The sequence below is a fragment of the Lepidochelys olivacea genome, assembly GCF_965140295.1.
Source record: "Lepidochelys olivacea isolate rLepOli2 genome assembly, chromosome: 7".
NCBI lineage: Eukaryota > Metazoa > Chordata > Testudines > Cheloniidae > Lepidochelys > Lepidochelys olivacea.
The window spans coordinates 46,787,171-46,809,490 of record NC_140417.1 but is presented as its reverse complement, the minus strand read 5'-3'; the positions used below and the strand labels follow the sequence as shown (position 1 = coordinate 46,809,490).

The following is a 22,320-nucleotide window of genomic DNA, read 5'->3' as shown; positions in this document are numbered from 1 at the left end:
GGGGAGGCGGGGCACAATGCGGGAGGGAAGGGGCGTAGCCCTAGAAGGAACGTAAGTGCGGAGGGACGGACCTGGGAGTAATTCCAACCAATGGAGAGGAGCTGAGGGCGAGGCCGGAGTGGCTCTGCCCAATGGGAGGGATGCAGGGGTGGAACCAGAGCGCCATGTGCAGCGAGCGCTGAGCAGGGGGTTGCGCCAAAGGCAGAAGCATGGCGGCGTCGGGAGCGAAGAAGAAGCAGCAGCAGCAGCAGCGAGCGGCCGCGGCGGGGGGAGCCGGGCACAGGCGGCGCAAGGTGGGGGCGAGGTCCCGGGGGTCGGACTAAGGAGCTGATGGGGGATGGGGGGCAGGCTGGTGGGAATGGGGGAGGGGGCTACCTGGGGGAAATCGGGGACTAGGGGAATGGAGGGGCTGGGTAGGGGGAATGGGCAGGCTGGATGGGGCAGGCTGGGGAAAGTGGGGAACAGAGGGGCTAGGTAGGGGGAATGGGGCAAGCTAGGGAAAGTGGGGAACAGAGGAGCTGGGTAGGGAGAATGGGGGAGGAGGCTGGCTGGGGGAAGCGGGGGACTAGGGAGCTGTGTAGGGGGAATGGGGCTGGCTGGGGAAAGTGGAGGACCAGGGGGCTGGGTGGGGGGATCGAGGGCTGGAGGGGTTGGGTAGGGGAAATGGGGTGGAAGGCTAGGGGGCGAAGGATGCTAGGGGAATGGAGGTGGGGGGGCAAAGATGCTGGGGGAAATGGGAGAGGAAGCAAAGATTCCCTAGGCTAGCTAAGGTAGTTGTCTATCGCTTTTCCTCTGCTTATTATGGGCTGGAGGTGATGGGACATTGTGGGGATCCTAGGGTGGTTGCAAGGAGTGGGCTTTCCCTGCCCATTGCCCCCCTCCCTCCAAGTTATGAGAGGAGAGATGCAGTGGGCTGGTGTCCCCCTCCCCCTCAACCTTGTTGCTATAGCCAGGATGTGCTGAAAGAGGGTTTTGTTCTTGAGGTCCGTGATGCAGAGGAGAAATCCTGGCAGAAAGCTGGCTTGAAGCTGAATGAGGAGATCTCCAGCGACTCCGATACGGAGAGGTAATACACTAGCTCCCCTGTGGGTGTTGCCCCAAAGGGTCCCTCAGATAGCCACCCTGCAGAGCAGAACCCAGGAGACATCCCTACCTGTGCCCACCCCTCCTCCCACTCCAAGATGTCCAGACACTGTAGAGGTGAGGGTCATAGAAATACAGAGGGAGCTAGCGAAATCTTTCCTCCTGGGGTTCAGTGGGGGAGAAACAAGGTGGGACACTCACAGCTCTTCTTTTGTATGCTTTTCCTGAGATTGCTTTGCAACTTCCCACAATCAGGAGACAGTGGTTTCAGGGGCTAGTCCCAGACTCTGGAATGAACTCTCCCAGGAATTAAGGACCATCACTGCAGTGTGTATTTAAAAAAAAAAAAAAAAATTCCCAGACCACTCCACTGCACACACTTCTCCCTTTAGGAAGGGAGGAGAGAACAAGCATATGAAGATGTTACTCACTTTGCTCAGCTGGAAAGCGCTCAGATGCTACAGTGATGAGCATGGTGTAAGTATCTACATAGACTAGAATCTCTCCATGCTTCTATGCAGGCTGTTCCATCCTGTTCATTTGGATGGCATCTTGCAGAACTATAGTTAGTTACAGTTGCATGATGCACTTTGTTCCAAGCCAGACTTTCACAGTCCCTCTCACTTAAAGTGGTGGTGGCCACTGTTTCAGAAATGTGGGGCCTATACTAGGTGGTGGGGACCCTCTCCACTTAATGTTATTTCTTAGTTAATTACAAAGAACTTGCCCCTTTATACACTTCTAAATAAAAAAGTTGAGTGGAGCCTGTTTATGTACTTAAATGGCTGTGCATGACTGTCTCTCTGTACACAGACTTCAGTCCAAAAGCAGATTTTCTTGACTGGATATTAGATTACAAATGGGCTATAAAGTGAAGGGTGTTATGGCTGGAGGAACACACACACACACCCCCTCTCTTCCCCTGTAGCCCTACATTTGGTGGGAAGCGGAAGAAGGACAATGAGGCAGAAGAGGAGATTGAAGAGACCGCACAGGAAAAGAAGCTGAGATTAGCCAAACTTTACCTGGAGCAGCTTCGACAGCAGGGTGAGTATTCAACAGACTGGGTGCATGTGGCTGGGTAGTGCAGGGGATGCTATTGCGGAGCGAGGGCTCTAGGAGCTGTACCTCAGCCCCGCTGCTCTTCCTTACTGATTTGCGCACAGGAGTTGAGCCTCTTCCCTGCTACTCAGGCTTCAGTGCTGTAATGACTGGACTGCTTTTGCTTGATGAAATTTATTATTAAGTACAGACCCCAAAGAAGAGGCAGTCTAACCTCCTTGGGGACAATCTAAATAATTTAATGTATTTACTAGTATATAGAGAAGTATAAAATTAAGTGACAAAAATGCAGAGTCTCATACTTCTTGCCTGCTTGCTTACTTTCCTAAATGTGGCAATTCAGCAAATCAAATCAAATCTGCAGTTTGTCTTGACATGTAACAGTTGATGTGTTGGTTGTGTTCCAAGTAACTTGAAAGAAAAGCTCTGAAATGCTTTCTTCATCATCTGCATTGTTGTGTCCTGAAGCTCATTGTAAGTCATCTGCTATGTAAAATACTATCTTTCTTGGATAAAGTCTGCCATAGTTGCAGAATAAGCTGCTGGTCTCTGAGCGCATCACCTGAGGTGTCAGGCCTTGCCTAACCTGGGACAGGATTCTGCAATTCTCCCACACTTAGACTGGGTTACCATATCCTGTGAATCAAGCCCGGTTATCCTGCAGGTGTGATTGAGTTTGGCACCTGTGGTTCTTCCCTTTAGGATTCTGATCAGCGGTAATGTAAGATAGGTGACTTACCGCTGGAGTTCCCCCTTGCAGATTGGTGTGGCATAGCAGCTTTCTCCTCATCTTGCACCCCCTGCTTACAGCTGGTCCAGCCCTGCAGTGGTCTCTTCTCATGACATGGCCCTCTGGTCAGGTCATGCTTTAGTCCCATGCATTTTGGGGTAACAGTGTCACAGGTACCAGAACTCTTCCACACTTCCCAGGGTTGATCCTCTGCAGGCTTTTCCCCCATCCCAGGCTCTACAGGGCCTTTCCTCTCTTATAGAAGGCTGCCTCCCCAGGCTTTCTCCCTGATGGTCTGGCTCCTCCCAGGCCACTGACCCTCAGGGCTTCTTTCCTAGAGTCTCTATTCTCCCTGGCCTGCTTTAAGGGTTCCCTTCTCCCCCCTGCCCTTGCCCTCCAGGAACATTTCCAGGACACAAGTTCCTTTCTGCAGGCTCCTCTGTGGTTCCTCTCCCAGAGAGTGGAAACTTCCAGCAACCCCTCTCCTGGGTCTCCTGCCAGATTTCTCTCCTTGAGAGGATTCCTGGACCACCTCCTAGTCTCCCCAGGCTCTAGTCCCACAGAGCAACTGCAAAGTTTCTCCCTCCAGCCCCCTTCTGCGTGGGACTTCCCTTCTTTTATAGCACCATTAGCTGGGCTTCATCTTCAGCTGGGTTAACTGGCCTTTCCCTGCCACAGTGACCCTCACAGTTGTGTATAGTGCCAAAACAGGCTCTTAAAACCACAATTTCTATGCTGCAGTAGGAACAAAATATTGGAGAGAGAGGATTATATAACAGAACAGTCTAGACACATCTGCCTTACCTAAAGGCTTACAATCCCCTGCTGTTAGCCTAGGCAGGCCTGACCTCTTCAGACAACCTACCGGGTGTCTGTCTCACTTCTTTTCCCCCCTCCCTTGAGAGAGGGTTCCTTTTTAACCCTCTGGCAGCTTTTTTACTCTGCTCCTGGGCTCTGACCCTTCTGGTCAACAGTCCTGTAGGCTCAGCAGGAGACAGAGCCAGAATCATCAAAGCACAAAGGCCTGGCATTGTCCTTAACAACTCTCTGGTGTTTGCGGAGTGCTGGCTTAGCTCTTCTTCCGCAGCTGGTTTTCCAGACTGCCCTGTTGATCTAAGTGGCTGGTCATACAGTAAGCACCCCAATAACCAGGCCAACATACAGAACTTCTAAGTTACAAAGCAGCTCCAAATCATCAGTCTGCATCCAAGATCTTGTCATCTTTCTACAGGTTTCAGAGTAGCAGCCGTGTTAGTCTGTATCCGTAAAAAGAAAAGGAGGACTTGTGGCACCTTAGAGGCGAACACATTTATTAGAGCATAAGCTTTTGTGAGCTACAGCTCGCTTCATCCGATGCCCGATGAAGTGAGCTGTAGCTCACAAAAGCTTATGCTCTAATAAATGTGTTCGCCTCTAAGGTGCCACATGTACTCCTCATCCTTCAACGTCTCATTGGGGAAGCACAAATAGGGTGACATTAAAGGATCTAAACTAGGTACGTACCAGGTTTAAAAGACTTGTAAGATCTGCTAGTGAGACTGTGTTGCTATTCATAGGCCAGAAAGAGACCACTGTGATCATGTACTCTGAGCTCCTGTATAACACAGGTCAGAGAACTGCCCTGAAATAATTCCTGTTTGAACAAGGGTGGATCTTTTCAAATACGCTTTATATTCCCCTTATATAGGATTTGTGGTGGATTTTCCGTCACTGGCACACTTGGTAAAACTGTTCAATGGTTAATTACCCTCACTGTGAAAAATGTACAGCATATCTCCAGTCTGAATTTGTCAGCCCCCTGTAACTTTATCCTTTGCATGTAATGGCAGTAAAAGACTTGTTTTTTTTTTTTAAACCAGGTTAAGGGTAAATCTAGATGGCTTGTACTTAACATGCTAGGAAAACAAGTCTAACTGTGCCTACTATAACAAGAGGGCAGTGTTACTACTGTAGCTTATTCTGGGGAATGCTTCAGAGGGAGTGTAGCAGTTAAATCAAGAGGCCTGGATTCTGACCTTGGATCTGCTGCCAACTTACTGTGAGATGTTGGGCAAGGCTGTCCCTTCTCCGCACATCCATTTCAATGCTTGTTAAAGTGGGGACAATACAGGAGCCATGGGCATGATGCAGTCCTAGCTTTCAGCTGCATTCACACTAAGCCCTGGCTCCGTCACCCGTTTTGTTGACAAAATCACCACCTAACCCAGCAGGGAACTGACCCAAAATAGGCCTTTGCAATGGCAGGAATATCCCGAGACGCTAGCAGCTTTAAGATTCCATTGCACTTAACAGCAAGCACATCATGTTTTCCCAAAAATTTCTGTGCAGTGCTAAAGGATGCATAGACTCTATAAGCTTGGCTCCTACAATGCCACACTTGTCATAAGAACCTCTGTAGACTGGAATGACCCAGTGAGGAAGCTTCAGGTGTGTCAGTCACACTTGCAGCACCACCTGTCCAGCCGTTTTAAAAATAATCCCCAGAAAAGGATATAAAACCTTTATGCGGCCAGATGAAGCCCTGAAGTATGCTCAGGAACTGCTTATAGCACGGGCACAGGGATAAACTCTGCCTTAAAGTGGTAATGCAAGGGCTAGAGTGCTTAAGTATCCACATGTTGATATGGGGGATGCGTGGTCTGCTGTTGGCCAGGAAACTACTGTAAATGAGACTGGGCCTGATGATCTGGGATCTAAGTCTGGAGCAGCAGGGCTGACCAGGCAGTCACTAAGGACCAGCTCCCCACTTATTTGCATAGTTAAAAGCCTGTGCTAACGTTGGGATGTGTAGTTCTTGGAGGGCCGTCTGCTGCTTGCTGCTCCTCTCGGAGAGGAAGCTCTGCTAATGCAGGAATGTTCATTGCTTCAGTCGTATGTCACGAGCCTTCTTGCTGTGCATGGCGAGCTCCATTCCCAATGTGCTGTCTGTGCTTGTCTCTTGGGCAGAGGAGGAAAAGGCAGAAGAGGCGGCCTTGGAAAAGGACTTGGTTGCTGGCCGACTGAAGGAAGATGTGGTGAGTAGGCTGCTTGGGGGAGAGGAGTCAGTGGATTCAGGGGCTGCTTGCTTGCTTGTTGACGTCTTCTCTTTTGAATCGCGCCTGCTTCTTCCCTCCTGATGCTCCTGGAGCCCTTGGGATTCTCTTTCCCCTCCTCCCCCCCACTTTCGGCCTGCCTTTGAGGACCTGTCTCATGGCTACAATCTCAGCAACTCCATGCATGGGAACCCTGGCCTCTGCTAAGCCAAGAGGTAAACACACCCATGGGCCTCTTTGCATATTCATGTTTAAACCATCAGTATTCTTAAGGTGCCCCTCACCTAGGTTGCCTAACAACACATGTATTAGCTTAGTGTTAATAAGTATTGGGAAGTACTGTTCATTTGAATGTATTCTACTCTCTCCGCAATTCTGTCCACCCTTGTCAAGCATCCCATAAAACTTTGCTTTCATAGAAGTAAACTTTTGCTTAGGAAGATAGGAAAACGGTCAGGATCAGGACACAGGAGTGTTTTACTGTAGCAAGAGGTAGGGAGTAAAACTCTCAGGCTACTACTAGAAAGTCCCAAAGGAAAAAGCCAAGACCATGTTCTACCCTCTTGCAAACAGCAGAGGTGCGTTCACAGGCCTAGTACTTGGAGTGCATGCTCTCAAAACAAAAGAGGTAAAGGAGGTACAGCATAGTACCAGAAAAATAACATAGAAAGCTGATTGGTTAAATCCAGTTTCAGGTGATGTACACAGCACTTCTTGTAAATGGGTAGGATATAAAAAGATGGCTTTAGGTGAATTTAACACTTCATGAGAGCTTCCCAGAGCCAGGTTCAATATGATACTGTTCTTCCTGTCCTATGCTTTTTATTGGCTTTTAGCAACAATAATGACACAGATTATTTGGTTTTCTGGAATGTATTTTAGGCCAAACCAAAGCATGGTCAAGCAGTTGACTGTGCAACTTAACAACTTCGGTATCTAAATTGTCCTCATTCCACTTCTTATAAGGGCAGAATAGCCTCCACTATGCAGGGACTGAGTGCCTAGGCCTTTGCTGCTCATGTCTAACTGCCTTGTACTTTCAACAGCTTGAACAGAAGGGAAAACTGCAGCGACTGATCGCCAAAGATGTAAGTTTGCAAAGCTTTGCGTGAATTGCTCTGCTTCAGAGTTGGGTAGGGGCAGGAAGAGGTCGCTGGCAGCTCATACCCCCTGCTCTCCCCATGCCTCCAAGGGAGAATCTCATTGTCATGTGATCCCTTTCTGGACTGGCTCAATCTCCTGGCTATCAGACCAACTGTTCTCACAATGCCGGAGCTTCGGACGAGCTTGCTCCTAGCTCAGTTGAAAATAACAGCATTTGCATGTTATGGCAAGGCGGCCCTGGACGAACCTGGGACTCTTGTGGATCCAGGTTTGCTCTGTGGGAGTGTGGCCTAATGGGTAGAGCACCGGACTGAATGGTGGGAGACCTGGGTTCAATTCTATGCCCTGCCACAGACTTCTTGGGTGACCTTGGGCAAGTCATGGGGCATGTCTGTGCCTTGGTTTCCTATCTGTAAAATGGGGATAATAGCATTGTCCTAGCACAGGGGTGTTGGTAGTGCTCCGTTATTGGTAATGGGTGCGTGGGGGGTATATAGTACCTTTAAATATTTGAAAATCTTGGCCTTCTAAAGTTGGGTGCTGACAGCTAGATCTTCCTGGTGCTGCACTCTCACTGAAGTCCACGTGTGTCCTATCCCGGGGATAAAATAGCTCGCAACCCACACACATTCTGTGGTGCCGGAGCACTTTGTTAATGAGGTGCTGTGTGTGTGAACAGTTGCAGCCTCCAGATACAGCAGCCATCCGAGTGCTGCGAGGTCACCAGCTGCCCATCACCTGCCTGGTCATCTCTCCAGATGACAAGTGCATCTTCTCAGCTGCCAAAGACTGCTCCATCATCAAATGTGAGTTTTCCCTAGGCCACCTCCCCTCTTAGTCCAATGGCTTGCAGGTTCCAGAATTTCCAAAGACCTTGTCTCCCATAACCTGGCTGTGCTCCATCTCCCGGCAGATGCCATGTTCGCACGTCCTAGCTATGCAGGGCAGGCTGTCTGAGCGTGTCAATTTCTAGCTTTGCTTGTAGCCTCCTCCTCTGAAGGGAGATCTCTTGCTTTGTTACAAGCTAGAGTTTAGTGCTGGAGTAGCCCTGAGCCTGCAAGCAGGGATCTAAATCTTCAGAAGTGCCCACTAATTTGGGGGGGTTCCCCCATAGTTCTTGAGCGCTGAGCTCCAAACACCTACACCCCTCTTTTTTTCAGAAGTGCAATGCACACCCAGCTCCTGCCGCCTTTTGGAGCGGGAAGGGGGGGGGAGAGAAGTGGGTGCTTAGACCTTAGAGGCCCAAACTGAGTTGACCCTCCTGAAAAAATGAGTCTGTCGTTAGCATTCACAGTGGGACAGAAGGCCGTGTTCGGTACGGCATCAGCTCTGCCCTCTGGAAGTTTGCTTTGGAGCTGGTGCAGGGACTCCCCTGCACTGTTAGTTGTGATCCTCCCGCGCCTTGCTCTGAACAGCTGGGGATAGTTGGAATCTCCTGCCCCATTACCAAGGAGTCCTCATTAATGGAATGAGATGGGTGAGCTGGGACCGTCGGGTGTGCCTTGTGCGCTCTACTTCCTAACCCTCTGGGGAGGCGCTGGCCCTGTCTCGTGGCCCTTGGCTTGCCAAGAGGACACGCTGGCCGAGGCAGCCCTGCAGAATCAGGCAGGAGGTGACTGATGCAGTCTGCTGCAGGGGATGTGGAGAGCGGGAAGAAGTTGCACGTGATCCCTGGAGGGAAGAAGGGGACAGAGGCCCAGCACGTCGGCCACACAGCGCACATTCTTTCCATGGCCATCTCGTCGGATGGCAAATACCTGGTAAGGAGGAGTGGCCAGGCCCTACCCTCTCCCCGGCTGGCTGGCTGGCTCACCCTTGTTCTCGAGCCATGTGGTGAGAGGAGCCTCTTGTCAGTGAATTCTTGCTCGCTGTCCGTTTTCTGCTTCATTGCAAATGCTGAACCCCCTTTGATTCCCTGCCCCGCTGCCTGTTCTCCATCCCGGCCCCCCCAGGTGCTGGGTGGGTGCCTCCCTCCAGAGAGGATACGGGAGCTGCAAACAGCACATCAGCTGTGAGTGCATGGTACGCGGCTTGTATGGTGAGACCTTGTTGTGGGAGCTCGCCCTGATAGAAGCAGGGTCCATCTCCACCCCGGTGGCGAAATGCTGGTGGCTGCTGTGCCACGATCGGGCCCATTCGCCAGACACCAGCGGCATGCACCTTATCACCACTGCCTCTCTGCCCGGCTGGATCCTACCAGCCTTGGGCTCCAGCATTGGCTGTGGTGCTGATGGGACCGTCCCGAGAGGAGGTTTGCTCTGTATGCTCTCCAGGGGAAGACCGTGAGCTGGGAACAAAACCAAGGGGTGGCTAGCGGGAAATCCCACCTCCCATCTGGCTGAGACCTCTCCTGCTGGCCAGCTTTGCCTCTGAGTCTCTCTCTGGGCCTCTGAAATGGCAGCAGAACATAATAGCACAGGCACACAGCCCGCTGTGATGACACAGACCCAGGAAAGCTAGTTAGGGGCTGCTGGTGAGTGTGTCCGCTGTCTCCCTGCCAGGCCACAGGAGACAGGAACAGACTGATCATGATCTGGGAGGCTGTCACGTGCAAGCACCTGTATAAATTCACTGGCCATCGAGATGCTGTGACGGTGAGTGGCATTTGGGGAGGCAGGGGGGGAAGTAGCTCAGACACAACTAGGCGGCTTTGAGCGCCCAACCCTTCCATGCTGACTTGGGAAACATATGGAGGCTCTGCCTAAAAGTCAGGAAGCCCTTTCTCCATGGGAATCTTCTCCCCCCTTTGCCGAGTGCCTTTCCTCGGAGGTGCTCAGCTCGGGAAGGGTGGGAAATTTGGCTGCTTCCAGGACAGTCTTTCCCTAGGGTAGCCACCTTGGCAAATGCAGTTCTGGATCTGCATTAAAGCCACTCTTCCGTATTTAGCACCCGTCTCTCCCCCCCACGCAGGGCCTGTCGTTCCAGAAGGGCACTCACCAGCTGTACAGTGCCTCACACGATCGCTCCGTCAAAGTCTGGAACGTGGCAGAGAACGCCTATGTGGAAACGCTGTGAGGACCCACTTCTCCTTGCCGTGGGGCAGGAGAGCGAGGAAGGCTGAGGGGGTGCATGGGCAGCTGAGCTGGGAGGGTTATGTGGCTTTTGGGGTGACCCTGGAGATGGAAGACGGGGATTCCTGGGCAGGGGGCTCCAGCAGGCTTGGCCCAGCAATGCATTTGGCCCCCAAGCTGTCCTATGGTCTCTGCTCAAGCCTACCCTGCCCTACCAAGCAGCCTGTTCAGTTTGGTGGCAATCGTGGTCAGGCTCACCTGATCTGGAACCTCCTATTGCATCAGTAGCTGTGATGTGGCCGCAGCTCAGAAATCTCCTGAGGGCCTGAGTCATTCTTGCTGAGTGTGGTTACCTGAGAGAGATGTCCCCACGTCTTCTACCAGCTGTGTCCGGTGAGAGGCCAAGTATTCTGTGGGCGTGGAGGCCTTGTGGGCTGTAGCCACAAGCCCCCATCCAGGAGAACCAGTGATCGGCGTCGGCTGTGCAGTGATGGGAGGTGGTGACCCTCGCAGCTGAGAATGCAGAGCCTGGGTGGGAAGGGAGGTAGAAGGTGCCAGGCTGGGCCCCCTGGGTTACTGAGATTGGGACTCATCCTCTGCCCTGTTTGATCCCGACTCCAGGTTTGGGCACCAAGATGCGATCACGGGGCTGGACAGCCTGAGCCGGGAGTGCTGTGTCACGTCAGGCGGGCGAGACGGCACCGTCCGGGTCTGGAAGATCCCTGAGGAGTCTCAGCTTGTGTTCTACGGGCACCAGTAGGTGTGGGCAGCAGCCCCTGCAGAGGGTGGTGAGGGCTGCAGGGCGTCTGCTCTGCTTAACCCGCTTCACCTTCCATGGCAGCTCTTCTGCCAAAGCGTAATACCCATCCGGTGGCTGCCAGCAACTGCACTGCGAGCCCTGGTCTGCTCTACCTCGGCTCTGCAGCCCAGTGTCTTGTCAGAGGCCTCCTAGCACCTGCCTCTTGCGTGGTTATTGGCCACATCCATTGAGCTGGGGGTGGCGCATGCTACCTTGCCTAGTGCCTGCAGGAGTGATGCAGACGTGCTGGGTGGGGAATGCTGGCTGTCGGCCATCCACAGCACTGTACGGTGCATGGGACCGCTCCTCCCTGCAGCAGCTCCTGGAAGCAGCTCCAACCAAGCTCCCATATCACAGTGGTGCGGCGTGGAACTAGGCCAGCCAGGCTGAGCCACAAGGCAAGCAGCTCAGCCGGCAGGAGGCCTCGTCCAGAGTGTTCATGCCAGATCCCAGTCGGGGAGCAGTAAAAAGGGGAAATGTGCCCTCCTGGGAGGTGACCTAGGGAATACTCCCCTTCTAGAGGGCTGCCTGTTGCAGTGAGGGGCTGCCAGGGAGGCCTGTTCTGAAGCATGCTGAGCACCACCAGCCGTCTCCTTTGAGAGGTGGTGTTGGAAGTCCGGTCTGCGCTCAGCTCAAGTTCTGGGGCTACCCTTTCCTCTGGGGCTCTGGCACCCTGCAGGGTAACTTCCCAGGGGACCCACAGGCACAACTCGCTCTCCTCCTTCCCTCTACCCATCTTAGGGGCTCCATCGACTGCATCCAGCTGATCAACGAGGAGCACATGGTGTCCGGCGCGGATGATGGGTGAGTAACCCACAGGAGACGTGCTGGGGGTGCTGCAGGCCTGGGCTCTCGTGCGTAGCCTCATCCGCTCCACGTCTCTCACAATAGGTCGGTCGCCCTTTGGGGTCTTTCGAAGAAGAAGCCGCTCACGACAGTGAGGCAAGCGCATGGTAACCACGGCACCCAGGGCCTGGAGCAGCCATACTGGATCTCCTCGGTGGCCACCCTGCTGAACAGTGACGTTGTAGCCACAGGTGCCTCGCGCTGTGAGACCCTCGCTTTTGCTGTTGCTTTGGGACTGGGGCGGGGAGGAAGGATGCAGTCCGTTTCAGGGCCCCAACAGCTGGGCGATCTCGGCTTCCTCCCCAGCTCTTATCCTCCCTGCAGCTTGGGCCAGCACTCTGTACAGCTGGGACAATGCCTGTCTCGTGGATGGGGCTGGGTTACTGTTTGCAGTGCTCTGAGGGGCCCAGACAGAAAGCGCCATGAATGGGTCATTCCTCAGGCTCCTAACTTCCCTCTTCTTCTGGAAACCTGGCTCTGCTTTCCTGGAACCCCGGGGAATTCACCCACAACTGGCCCTATGTTGCCCTCAGCTAGCCCAGGCCCTGCCACTCCTACAACTCCTACCCCAGCACTCTCAGGTTTGCCATCCTGGCTTAGAAACTAGCTGAGGAGTGGGGAAGTCCTGCTTCGATGGGAAGGGAGCGGTTTGGGGCAGGCTGGGAGGGGGAGGTGGGGCTTGGTTTGAACTTGGATCCATGTCATGTACAGTAAGTGACTGGCAAGCTCGGAGCAAGAGGTAACCGTGCCTGGGGTTGTGGGGACATTGGCTGGGCCTCTCCAGAGAGCCACAGCTTTGTGGCCAGGCTGTCCCGTGTGTCACTGGCAGGAGATTGCTGCGTCACTCTCCTCTCTGGTCCTGACTCACTCCTCCAGAGTGAGGATCCACCGCCGCCTAACCCCAGGCAGGATGGTGGTTCCCCTGGAATAGGCCAGCTTGCTGCTCCAGTTGCCCAGCCAGCAGCTTCAACTTCCTGTGCTTCGCGTTGGGTTGGTGGGGTGGAGGGAGGGGGAGCAGGGCTGTGTGGGGCGCCAGTTGTGGATGCCAGCAGGGCCGTGGTCTGAGGGAGACCATGCTAGCTTGCAACGGCGCCGAGCGTGGCCCAGGGGAGGTGTGGGGCCTGACTGCCCGAGGCCCTCACATTCTGCTCTGTGACCGCAGGCTCGCACAGCGCCAGTGTGCGGCTGTGGAAGTGCGGCGAGGGATTCCGAAGGCTGGAGCCGCTCTTCGATATCCCCCTGGTAAGGAAGGGGCGCGGGCGGGAAGGCTCCCTCTCGGCAGGCAAGGCACACAGGAGCAAACGCTTGGGGCTGAGCAGAGATGGGAATTTCCCTCTTCTCTTCCAGCTGGGTTCCCCTTCCCCAAACAAGCCCGCTGTACAGGCTGGGGTGAGGGGGTGCAGGTTTGGCTGGAGTCCGGAATAAACCCAGAGGGGCTCCCTCCCATCTGGTGTGTGAAGCCAGTGAATTGCTGAGAGATTAAATCCCTTCTTGGCCTGATCAAAGTTGCATTGCCCTAATGGGAGCCCTGCACTCGAGTGTCCCCGCAGGCTAATAGCTCTCCAGCCTGCAGTACTGCCCTTATGCCTTTTCCTCTCTCTCTCAGATCGGCTTTGTCAACAGCTTGAAGTTCTCGAATGCCGGGGATTTCCTGGTTGTTGGGATCGGACAGGAACACAGGTACCGGCCTCGCTGCTAGCTAAAGGCTATGTGTGGTGTCCAGGGGCTCTGGCCCCAGCCAGACCTCTCCCAGCCGTTAGGGTCATCAGTCTGGAAAAGCTGGTGATGGGATGGAGCCTGTGCTGGGGGCTTGGGAAAAAGCCAACATTTGGCATTAGACTCTGTCTTCAGCTGGGATGAAGGGTCTATTAAATGCTAGGGAGGGGCAGCTTTTGGGGTGAAGCATGTGAGGAGTGGGCTGTCTAGGAGGGGAGGGCAGAAAATGGCACTAACCTTCCTAAAAGCCTGGCTGGCACTGGTATGAAACTCCTGCTGCCATTGCTCCAGGACAGCCTTACCCGTGACTCGCTTTCTCCTGTGGGAAATGGAGACAAAACTTCCCCTCCTGTAGGCCAGAGAGGGTGCATCCCTGGTGCTGGGAGACTGGATCTCTGCAGAACACTCCAAGAGCCCCTAGGAGGCGCTAGAGCGGCATGGAGCACCGAGTGCCTGCACCAGCACCCTCGGAGGAGGGAGCTCGACTTGGCATCAGGCGGCTCATTCAGCCTCCCTCCAGCTTTCTTGCTGGGGCGTGGGGGAACCGAAAGCTCAGCGTCTCTCTCTCGTGTTCAGGTTGGGCCGCTGGTGGCGAATCAGAGAAGCCAAGAACAGCATCTGCGTCGTCCCGCTGCAGAGGTCGGCGGCTGGCCGCGCGCAGCCAGCTGATGGCTCCTAGCCCTGCTCCCCTCTTGCATGCGGTCGTGGCTCTGCTAGAGCTTGGTGAGACTCTCGAGTTAAAACTTCCCATTAAAAGCAACCCCCCTGCGTAAAACCCTGCTGTCTGCATTGGCCTGGCTACGGCTTGGATGCTTTGTCAGGAGTGAAAGCAGAGGCGAGGACGTCCTCTCTGGGGCCAGTTGCAGGCTGGGCACCAGAGGAAAGGGAGGGGCCACCTATGAAATGAAGAAAAGCCCAGCCCCCCTCACTCAGCAGTCAGAGCTGCGTGGCAGGGGGGAGGATCTTCGGGACAAACTTACTCCTGCCCCCAAAAGGCCAGCGGCAGAACCTGTCCCAAAGGTGTGAGCAGCTGAGACCTGGCTTTTGCAGGGGAGGGGATGGGTTGGGGGGGAAATGGACATGCAGACTAAGCCATGGCAGCCCCAGTCTGTCTCCCTCCCTTCTCAAGAACAGGCCAGAGCCACTCACTCAAATGGCCCATGACCTTCAAGGGCACCTTGGAAGGGGCAGCCCTGTCTCTGCCTGCCGAGATCCCATGAAGAATTCTTTCTCTACCAGATGTTGGAGCTTGTGGCAGGGCCCAGGATTCTCTCTTCCCTTTCCTGCTTAGCCTCAGGGATGTTCACCAGCCCTCAGGTTGTGTGCGTGCACTTCCCACACCGAAAGTCCGGAATAATCAAAGCCCTGTAGATTCCACCACAAGAATCCAGACCTCAGTTCTGCAGGGGGGCCCGGGTTGTGGATCAGATCTGGAGAGACTCTAGTGGCTTTATTCAAACAAGGAGACAGGCCTCGAATGCATCTACTCCAGAAACATAGCGTGCAATCTCGGCATGAGCCCTAGCTCATTCTGATCAATCTGGGGGTGGATTTGTTTTTCTTTTGCTCTCCCTTGGTCTCTGTGCTGCAGAGTTTTGGACTGATGATGTAGATCTCCGTTGTAGGTGCCAGCAAGGGAGGTTTGGAAGCTATTGTTCATGGCTGCTCATGTACTAAAGTTCAAGTGTCACTCATTTTGGCTCAAAACTTGAGGCATTTTGAAATGCATCTGGGCTAACTGCAGCCGCAGCCTCGGAGACTGAATTAAGTGCTTTCATGTCTGTTTCCACCTGGGATCTGTCTCCAAGAAGAGCAGCTCTAAACTCTGCATTTGATCAAACTGGAGCTTGCAGTGGGGGTTAGACTGTTTAGTGCTAAGCTAGAAAAGCTGGACCATTAAAAACCACCTCCTGTAGTTAAGATTTTGATCACAGTTGTGCCACTAGGTGTTTTGCTCTTTTAAACAGAGCTGGTCCTTAAAGCCTTGCAGGCTACTGCCTAAAAGCTGTGACTGACTACCTGCATGCTACTCTTACATGGGCTCTCGGCTGCTATTCTCATTATCTGAGAGCTGATGGCTGTGCTAGCTTAGGGTTGGGGGTTTTTTATTGCAATAGTTCTGCTCCTGGATCTTCAGGCATAAGTTCAGCTCAGCCGCCTATGCCAGCTCTGTTCCTGTGCGTCAGCTCTTACAACAGCTGTGTCTGCCCAGCTGCACTGGCTCTGCCTGGGGTGGTACTGTACCTGGGCTGGGCCTCCCTGCATACTGCACCTGGGGGAATGAACACCAGTGATAAGAGTAAAACAACCCCTGGTATCCCTCCTCGCAGCCTGAGCTAGAGGGTCACTGAGCACAACGTCTGGGTTGGCAGAGACTAACTGAGGACCTAGTGTTTGCCCTGCCGCAGGTCAGACACAGCCTTGGCCTGAGCTTTTACCTGCCTTAGCCAAACGCTGGCTTCAAGTTGCCAGTGGAGCTAGCCCTGTCCCACTGTGCTGTCTCTGCGACTCACAGCCCCTGGCTGCTGTACATGTGAAAGACAGCTGTGTGCCTTGCATCGTGGGGCAGCAAGGAAAGCTCATTAGAGAAAGTTAGCTGTCTCCAGTTTGACAGGCAGATGTCCAGGGCCCGCTGTGGAGTGCCAGCCCTCAGGGAACACACACAAGTGTTCAGTAGCTCAGTTCGCTCCATCCTTGCAGCTGTAGGCCACAAGTAAATATTAGCATCCTTTTAGGGAAGGGAAAACTAAGGAGGGAGAGGGGAAATGATTTCCTTGAGCTATAGCTGCAGCCTCTGCTGTGAGGACTCAGCGCAGCACTGAAAGGGCTCCCTGCATCCAGGCTTACAGCCATGAGCCAGGGCCCTGGTGAAGGGGAGGAAGGGGCTGCTGACAGATGCACTGTGGGTGGCTTCCACCTCCTCTCCCCCTCTCCCTCCATCCCCAGTAGGGGAGCAAGCTAGCTCTTGCCTCCCCTGGGGTTGGCTTGGAAAAGTCACTGCTTTTAGCATGAGTATGGGCTTAGCAGCCTGCCTCTGCTGCTAGGGCAGTGGGGGGGAGGGGGGGGTGTTGCATCTCACGGCTGCGGGTTGCAAGCTGGGACCTGAAAGCTGCCTTTAAAGAGAGTGAAATCAAACTTGGTGGGACGAGGGCTTTGGCCTCCAGCCTGGAAGTGCACAGGTGCCCCTCTGCTAGGGGTAAGCAGAGCCCTGGTGGAAGCAGTGGGAATCATCACTAGCACCTCCTGGTGCCAGGCTAGGGCTCTGCCCCAGTGCCCTCTGTTGAGCAGTACGGTGGCCTGGGGATGGCCTGATTCTGTTACTGCAGCCCCCCACCCCAGCCCATCTGTGCCAACACCCAGATAGGGTGACAGAAGTACAGCTGACAGTCCAGACATCCCAGCATGCACTCCTGCCCCTCAACCACCTCCCTCCCTGATCTCTGCCAGGCTGGTGCTGAGGCAGTTACACCTCCTCCTGGTGGCTGGCCCAGGAACCTCACCCCACTCTCTGCTCGGGTGCTGCCCAGGGTCCCTGTGTTAAGAGCGAGTGCTGTTCCTTTTAGCCATGCTGCTGCTTCCCTGAGCCCCTTCCTCCGGGAAACAGCCCCAGGGGCTTGCCTAGTGGTCTGTAAATACAGCCTCACCTTGGGCTTGCAGACTTCTCCCAGCTCCTCACTCTGCTGCTGCTGCAACAGGAGCCCCTGGCGCTCCGCACCCTCTTTTCAGGGCCTAGCTCCAGCCCTCGAGCCCACTTGAGCCTGCCTTCCCCCAGCCGAGGGGGGACCCTCCCTCCTCTCAGAGGGCTGGCTGGCTTGCTCTGGAGGGAGTCTCTCTCTTGCCTGACCCTTTGACAGCTTCTGTCACGAATTATAATTAATTTGCCAGCTCAGGAGGGTTGCTAGGCCCTCCCCTTAAAGGGCCAGCCAGGCTGTAATACTTGGCTAAGGCATTGGGCTGGTCAGCATGAAGGGGGTCATAGTGCAAGTCGCTGGCTTTGCATGAGTCTAGCCCATGGCTCATGGAAACTGGGGTGTGTGTGTGTGTCTCCCATGCAGCTGGCTATGCAAGAGGGCAGTTCTGGATCAGTCCTGGCCTCCTAGAGGGCTGAAGCTCCCACAAGCACAGCTGGCCCTTGCTACTGGCAAGTGAGCTGCCCAAATGCCTAGTATGCTGCCATCCCCTTTCCTAGCCTCCTCCCTCCCCTGCTCTGGCGGAGGGAAGTGTGTGTGGGCAGGTGAGGGGAAGAGTTCATAATTAGCCCCTGCCCTGCTGCAGAATACTATTGCCTTGCCCTTTACACAGCTCAGTAGCATTATCTTCATTTCACAGCTGGGGAAACTGAGGTCCAAGACCAGCCAGCAGGCCAGGGACAGAGCCGGGACTAGAACCCAGGTCTCCCAAGAACCAGTGCCCAGAGCTATTCAGTGGGCCACCGTTGCTTTTCTGCTTTAGCAACTGAGTTGTTTTCTCACCCCCAGGAAAAAGCTTGGTGCTGCCTTGATTTTTAAAGTGAAGGCCTAGGGCCTTCTGCCTGGCTCCCATAACCTGCCCTTTCTGGCACCTCAGTGCCTAGAGGATTGACCTGACCTGGTGCTGCAACACTTTGCATTGTTGTTCATAGTACGGTGACACTGAGAGGTGGCAGCTGGGCCGGGAGCCCTGTTGGGCAGCCCATACTCTGAAGCGTCCACAGGGCAAAGGGTGTCCGGTCCCCCCGTGCCCGAGGAACTGAGGCACAAAGCGATAACGTGACTCGCCCAAGGTGTGGCACGCAGGCTGGGGCACAGCAGGGCCCTGACCCCACATTGCCTGACTCACAGAACCTTGCCACTCCATAATCAGGCCCTGGAGCCATGCAGTTCTGCCAAGAAGACACAGACATCCAGCTCTTGCTTTCTACTCCAGGGAGAGGCCCACATGGCACCTACGGGCGTCCGTTAAAAAAAAAAGCACTTTATTTACCTAAATTACAAAAACCACAAACTTGGTCACAAAAAGATCTACGCTTAAAAACTTGCTTGGCTTGTAATACGTGTGTCACAATGATAATAATCCTAGTCAAGGGCCAAAGAACACGTACATTTTCATTAGCAGCCGGCTAATTATTATAGTTTTCTCTCCAGCCAAAAGGCTCCTTCCAATAAATAGTTTATAAAAATTAAAAAAACACCACGAGATACAGAGTTATATTGCCCAGCCCAGCCTGTCATTTGGTTTTCAGGATCTCCCTTGCATCGAGTGCCAGTGGCTACGGGTACAGTGGGAGAAGGCAGGAATGCGCGGCTGTCTCCCGGTGGGGGGAGATTAGTGACTAGAAGCAGTGGAGCAGGAGGCTAATTGCTAGTGCCTGTCCAGCCGTCAGGAAGAGCCGTGGTGCTAACAGGCGTCCTGCTGGAGCAGTGGATGGTGTGGTGGGAAGGGGCATTGGCAGAAGGACAGGACATTGGCACAGTGTCACGGCTGAGGGCTGGGCACAGCGACGAACACTGGAATTCTAGCGCTTAGCACCAACATCATGGGGCTACTGTGAAAAAAGGTGAGACCCACAGAAAACTCTTAAGAGAGATCAGCAGCACGTTTGCTTAAATAACTAATAACTCACCTGGTTTAAATACTTCTATAGTTCTACAGTAAACACGGATTTTTCCATCAATTAGCTGAAAAATACTGGTGTGACCTCTTTAGCACTACCCAGCCTGCCAGGGCCTTGATACTGATAATTCCTAACAGGAAGTGCTGGCTAATGATGTCATTTGAGACACAGGAAGAGCAGCTCAGCATCTGAATGCATTTGAAAGGCAGAAGATCCATTGCTGTGAAACTAACCACTAGCAAATTCTCAATAAGGATCCAAATTGTTGTGCCAATAACTTCATCCTGTCTCTCTCCTCTGAGCACTGCCTTGCATGTCCTATTTCAGCCATCCAAGCCAATGGGCAAGAGGGCAGGTGCTCACCTCATCATGCCAGGGACCTCATCAACTTGAAATCTAACTGAGTAACAAAAATAGTTACGAGTAATTTACCTGTGTCCCTCCACAAAGGTTGGGGACTTTTGAAAAATCCCATTTTCCTCCTTCTAAATGTCTCCCTGGGGCTGTGAGAAAGACCCACACAAACAACAGGAAAATAACTATACATATGGGGTGGGGAAGGAGGGGAACTCTACACAAAGTGCTGTCAAATGTAAAAAGGAAACATACTGAAAAAACCAGACACCAATTTTTGATTCTTTACGCTGATCCTAGGAGTCACTTGTAACCATAATGGGTAACATAATTCAGTGTGAAATGTACTTTAGTGTATTCCTTTAAAGATTAAAACTGGGGGATTTTTTGTAGAGTCCTGCATATCCATGGATACCTGCAAACCATTTTTGTGGATCACGGATCAGATGTGGATACAAATTCTGTATCTGCGACGGGCTCTAATGTTTTGGTTTTGATTCTTTTTGACACATAAAGAAGACCTGTAAGAATTTGTCTCTGCTTGTTTTTTCCACTTACAAATCTCAAGAATAGCTATATAAGAACGGCCACACTGGGTCAGACCAGTAGTCCATCTAGCCCAGTATCCTGTCTTCCGACAGGTACGAGTGGGATATTGATGATGAGTAATCAGGATTATGATGATGTCCCTGTTTTTGCTGGAGAACTCCTTGGAGGAATGGAGAACCTGAATGGCAGCTTTCTCAGCCCTCAGTTGAAAGGTTGGGGCATGCTGAGCCTTTCACAAAGAGTGTTTTTCTCCCAAGGGTCTGTCAGGGGTTAGAATTAAGTGGGGACTTACAATAAATATAACAAGGGTTTTAAAGACCCTCACTGAACCTGCTTTCCCCTCTTCCAGGCTCTGGCAATGTCACTAGTTGTCTTCCAGCAACAACAAGAATATTGAGACCTGATAGTTTGAATTTTGGGGGGGAAAAAGCATCATTTAAAAAAAAAAGTCTCTTGGGCCGATTTATGCATCACAGCAAAAACAGGCAATTTTGGGAGCAAAATGATGCTGTTTGAAAAGCTCCGAGCAGCTCTGGACAAGAGTGGTACCTTTTGCACTCACCTGCTGGCTCTCGGTGGATGAAGGTGCCAAGAAAACTGCAGCAAAGCAGGGGAGCAGCTTTGCCGCCGGAGCGTTTGGCAGCTGTGAAGCACAGAGCCAGATGGTTTATTGCTGCTTTTGCTGCTGCACCAGCACTTGGGCAACTTTGGTTGCTGGGCGATGTCATGGTCAGGCTGCTCCCGGCGGGGTCAGGAATGGGAGTGGTCTGAGGCACCCTGGCCCTCCATGGAATCAGACCGACCCCTCCCCATCCTGCCGCTCAGGAAGGGCATGTGGGCATTCTGGGGGAATGGCCCCTTGGGCAGCCTAATGCAGTGGGAATGTTGTTTTCTTGCTGCCTGTAGGGGCAAAGAGCGGGGAGCACCTTTGGACACCAGGCTGCATGGTCAATGGCTCCAGCACACAACAGATGCAAACCCCTGTGGAAGTGGGGAGCAGCAGGCCGTGCCCCCCTCTCCCCTGCCCCCTGAGCAGCAGCTGCGCCCACCCTCCTGGGTAGCGGGCCTGAAGCATGTGTTGGGGGTTGGTTCCTCTCTGTGTTGTGGGACTCATTCACCCTAAAGGCCCAGTCTCCCGGGGCAGGACACACAGCTCCCCTGAAGTCATCCCCAGAGCTGCAGGCTGCCGGATCCTCACTCGCTCTCTGCGTCTGGTTGGCCCCCTATTTTCAGGTCTCTCCCTCTGTTCTCATACATCATCATTTCTCCACTTGTAGAAGTTGTTTCAGGCCCCTGCTACCCTCCTCTGTCAGTGTCCCACACCAGGTACTGACAGGGCAGCCCTCCTGTGCCACTCTTCACCCCGGTTCCCGGGGGCCCCTCACCCTATCCCTGCTCCTTGGCTAGCCACTGTGCCCGTCCCTGACTGTCCTTGCTAAACAAAACCCTACAGTCCCGCACATGAGGCAACCCTGGGTAGAGTCCCTCTAGCCAAGTCAGGTAATGCGTCAGAAGGAGGATCATGGGTTCAGCCCGGTTTCCTGGGGTCAGCCCCAGCGAGCTCTCTGCTCAGAAATCTCTGATTTGGAAGCACCTGTTTGTCCATTTCAAAGTGAGTCTCTCTCAACTCAGAGGAGGCAGGGGGCTCGCATTCCAACCAGGGATCTCCTGGCAAAATCAGCAGCAGCCCCGAGCCCCCTGGCTAGTTCAGTCTGAATTCCTTCCCAGCGTCGCTGGGCAGCGTGGTCTTTGAGAAGGGCCTGTCTGTTCTCTTCAAGCCATAGCACCTTAGACCCCTTGGTATTTGCTCTTTCAAGGGGGGGAGGGTCCTGCTTCCTTTGTGGGGAGGGGAAGGGGGAGATCGGAGCAGCCAGTGGGAATCTGTGGGCTTTCCCCTGACCCTATTCCAGGGCAGAGAGAAGTGGGGAGGTACAGATGCTTGGGTTTTGCTCTCTCTGGTAATCTGGCCAGCAAGAGGTAACACAGGGTGGACCTGCCAGGGGATCCACCTGGCTCAGTGCTGGCTCCCCAGGGAGAGGGCATGGTTCCTCCATGCCCCAGCGGGTCCATTCAGTACGATCACGAGCGCCCCAGCAGGGTTGTGTTTTTCTGAGCTGACGCCGGGGGAGCAGGGCAGCAGAAGGGGGCACCCAGTTCTCACGTGACAGCACCTCTCCTTGGGGAACGCTGGCCCAGCAAGCAAGACGGCGTCGGCGAGCAGCTGGGAGTGCAGATTTGAGAAACAAAAGGCCCAACGGGAACGAAAAAGGCCTGCCCCTTCGTGCGGGGGTCTGTGCTGGGGACCATGCCCGTGCCCATGGGGCCACGGGGCGCTTCATAAGGACGAGGTCGTGGAGTCCACGACCTCGCGGCCGTTACACACTGTGGGGACGGACTGAGAGGCCGACCCTGGTGGGGGAAGAACACAGAGAGGCATCATG

General features: G+C 53.7%; 2 protein-coding genes across 3 annotated transcripts in view; one reads left to right on the top strand and one right to left on the bottom strand.

Moving 5' to 3' along the window:
- Positions 1-141: 141 nt before the first annotated feature.
- Positions 142-14,158, top strand: RRP9 (ribosomal RNA processing 9, U3 small nucleolar RNA binding protein). 2 transcript variants are annotated; one of them, XM_084633227.1, is made up of 15 exons: positions 142-293; positions 984-1,066; positions 2,012-2,130; positions 5,822-5,889; positions 6,954-6,995; positions 7,691-7,817; positions 8,647-8,771; positions 9,513-9,605; positions 9,922-10,022; positions 10,644-10,778; positions 11,563-11,625; positions 11,713-11,858; positions 12,830-12,909; positions 13,274-13,347; positions 13,960-14,158. In XM_084633227.1, the coding sequence occupies exons 1-15, from the start codon at positions 210-212 to the stop codon at positions 14,060-14,062; spliced, it is 1,443 nt and encodes a 480-aa protein (XP_084489353.1). In that variant the 5' UTR covers positions 142-209; the 3' UTR covers positions 14,063-14,158. The 2 variants fall into 2 exon arrangements, with proteins under 2 accessions (XP_084489353.1, XP_084489352.1); XM_084633226.1 differs by having other exon boundaries at positions 11,713-11,870.
- Positions 14,159-14,302: 144 nt separating this feature from the next.
- The window catches only part of GRM2 (glutamate metabotropic receptor 2), an 81,765-nt gene continuing 73,747 nt past the window's right edge, over positions 14,303-22,320 (bottom strand). The window contains exon 6 of the mRNA XM_084633225.1: positions 14,303-22,288. Within this exon, the coding sequence (XP_084489351.1) occupies positions 22,215-22,288 (74 nt within the window). The 3' untranslated portion in view covers positions 14,303-22,214. The remainder of the gene's footprint in view (positions 22,289-22,320) is intronic.

Bases quoted from the DNA above. Each gene is read 5' to 3' on its own strand.
- RRP9 (XM_084633226.1), top strand. From the start codon at position 210: ATGGCGGCGTCGGGAGCGAAGAAGAAGCAGCAGCAGCAGCAGCGAGCG. The intron at 7,818-8,646 runs GTGAGTTTTCCC...AGTCTGCTGCAG, and splicing joins AGACTGCTCCATCATCAAAT to GGGATGTGGAGAGCGGGAAG. The intron at 9,606-9,921 runs GTGAGTGGCATT...CCCCCCACGCAG, and splicing joins GCCATCGAGATGCTGTGACG to GGCCTGTCGTTCCAGAAGGG.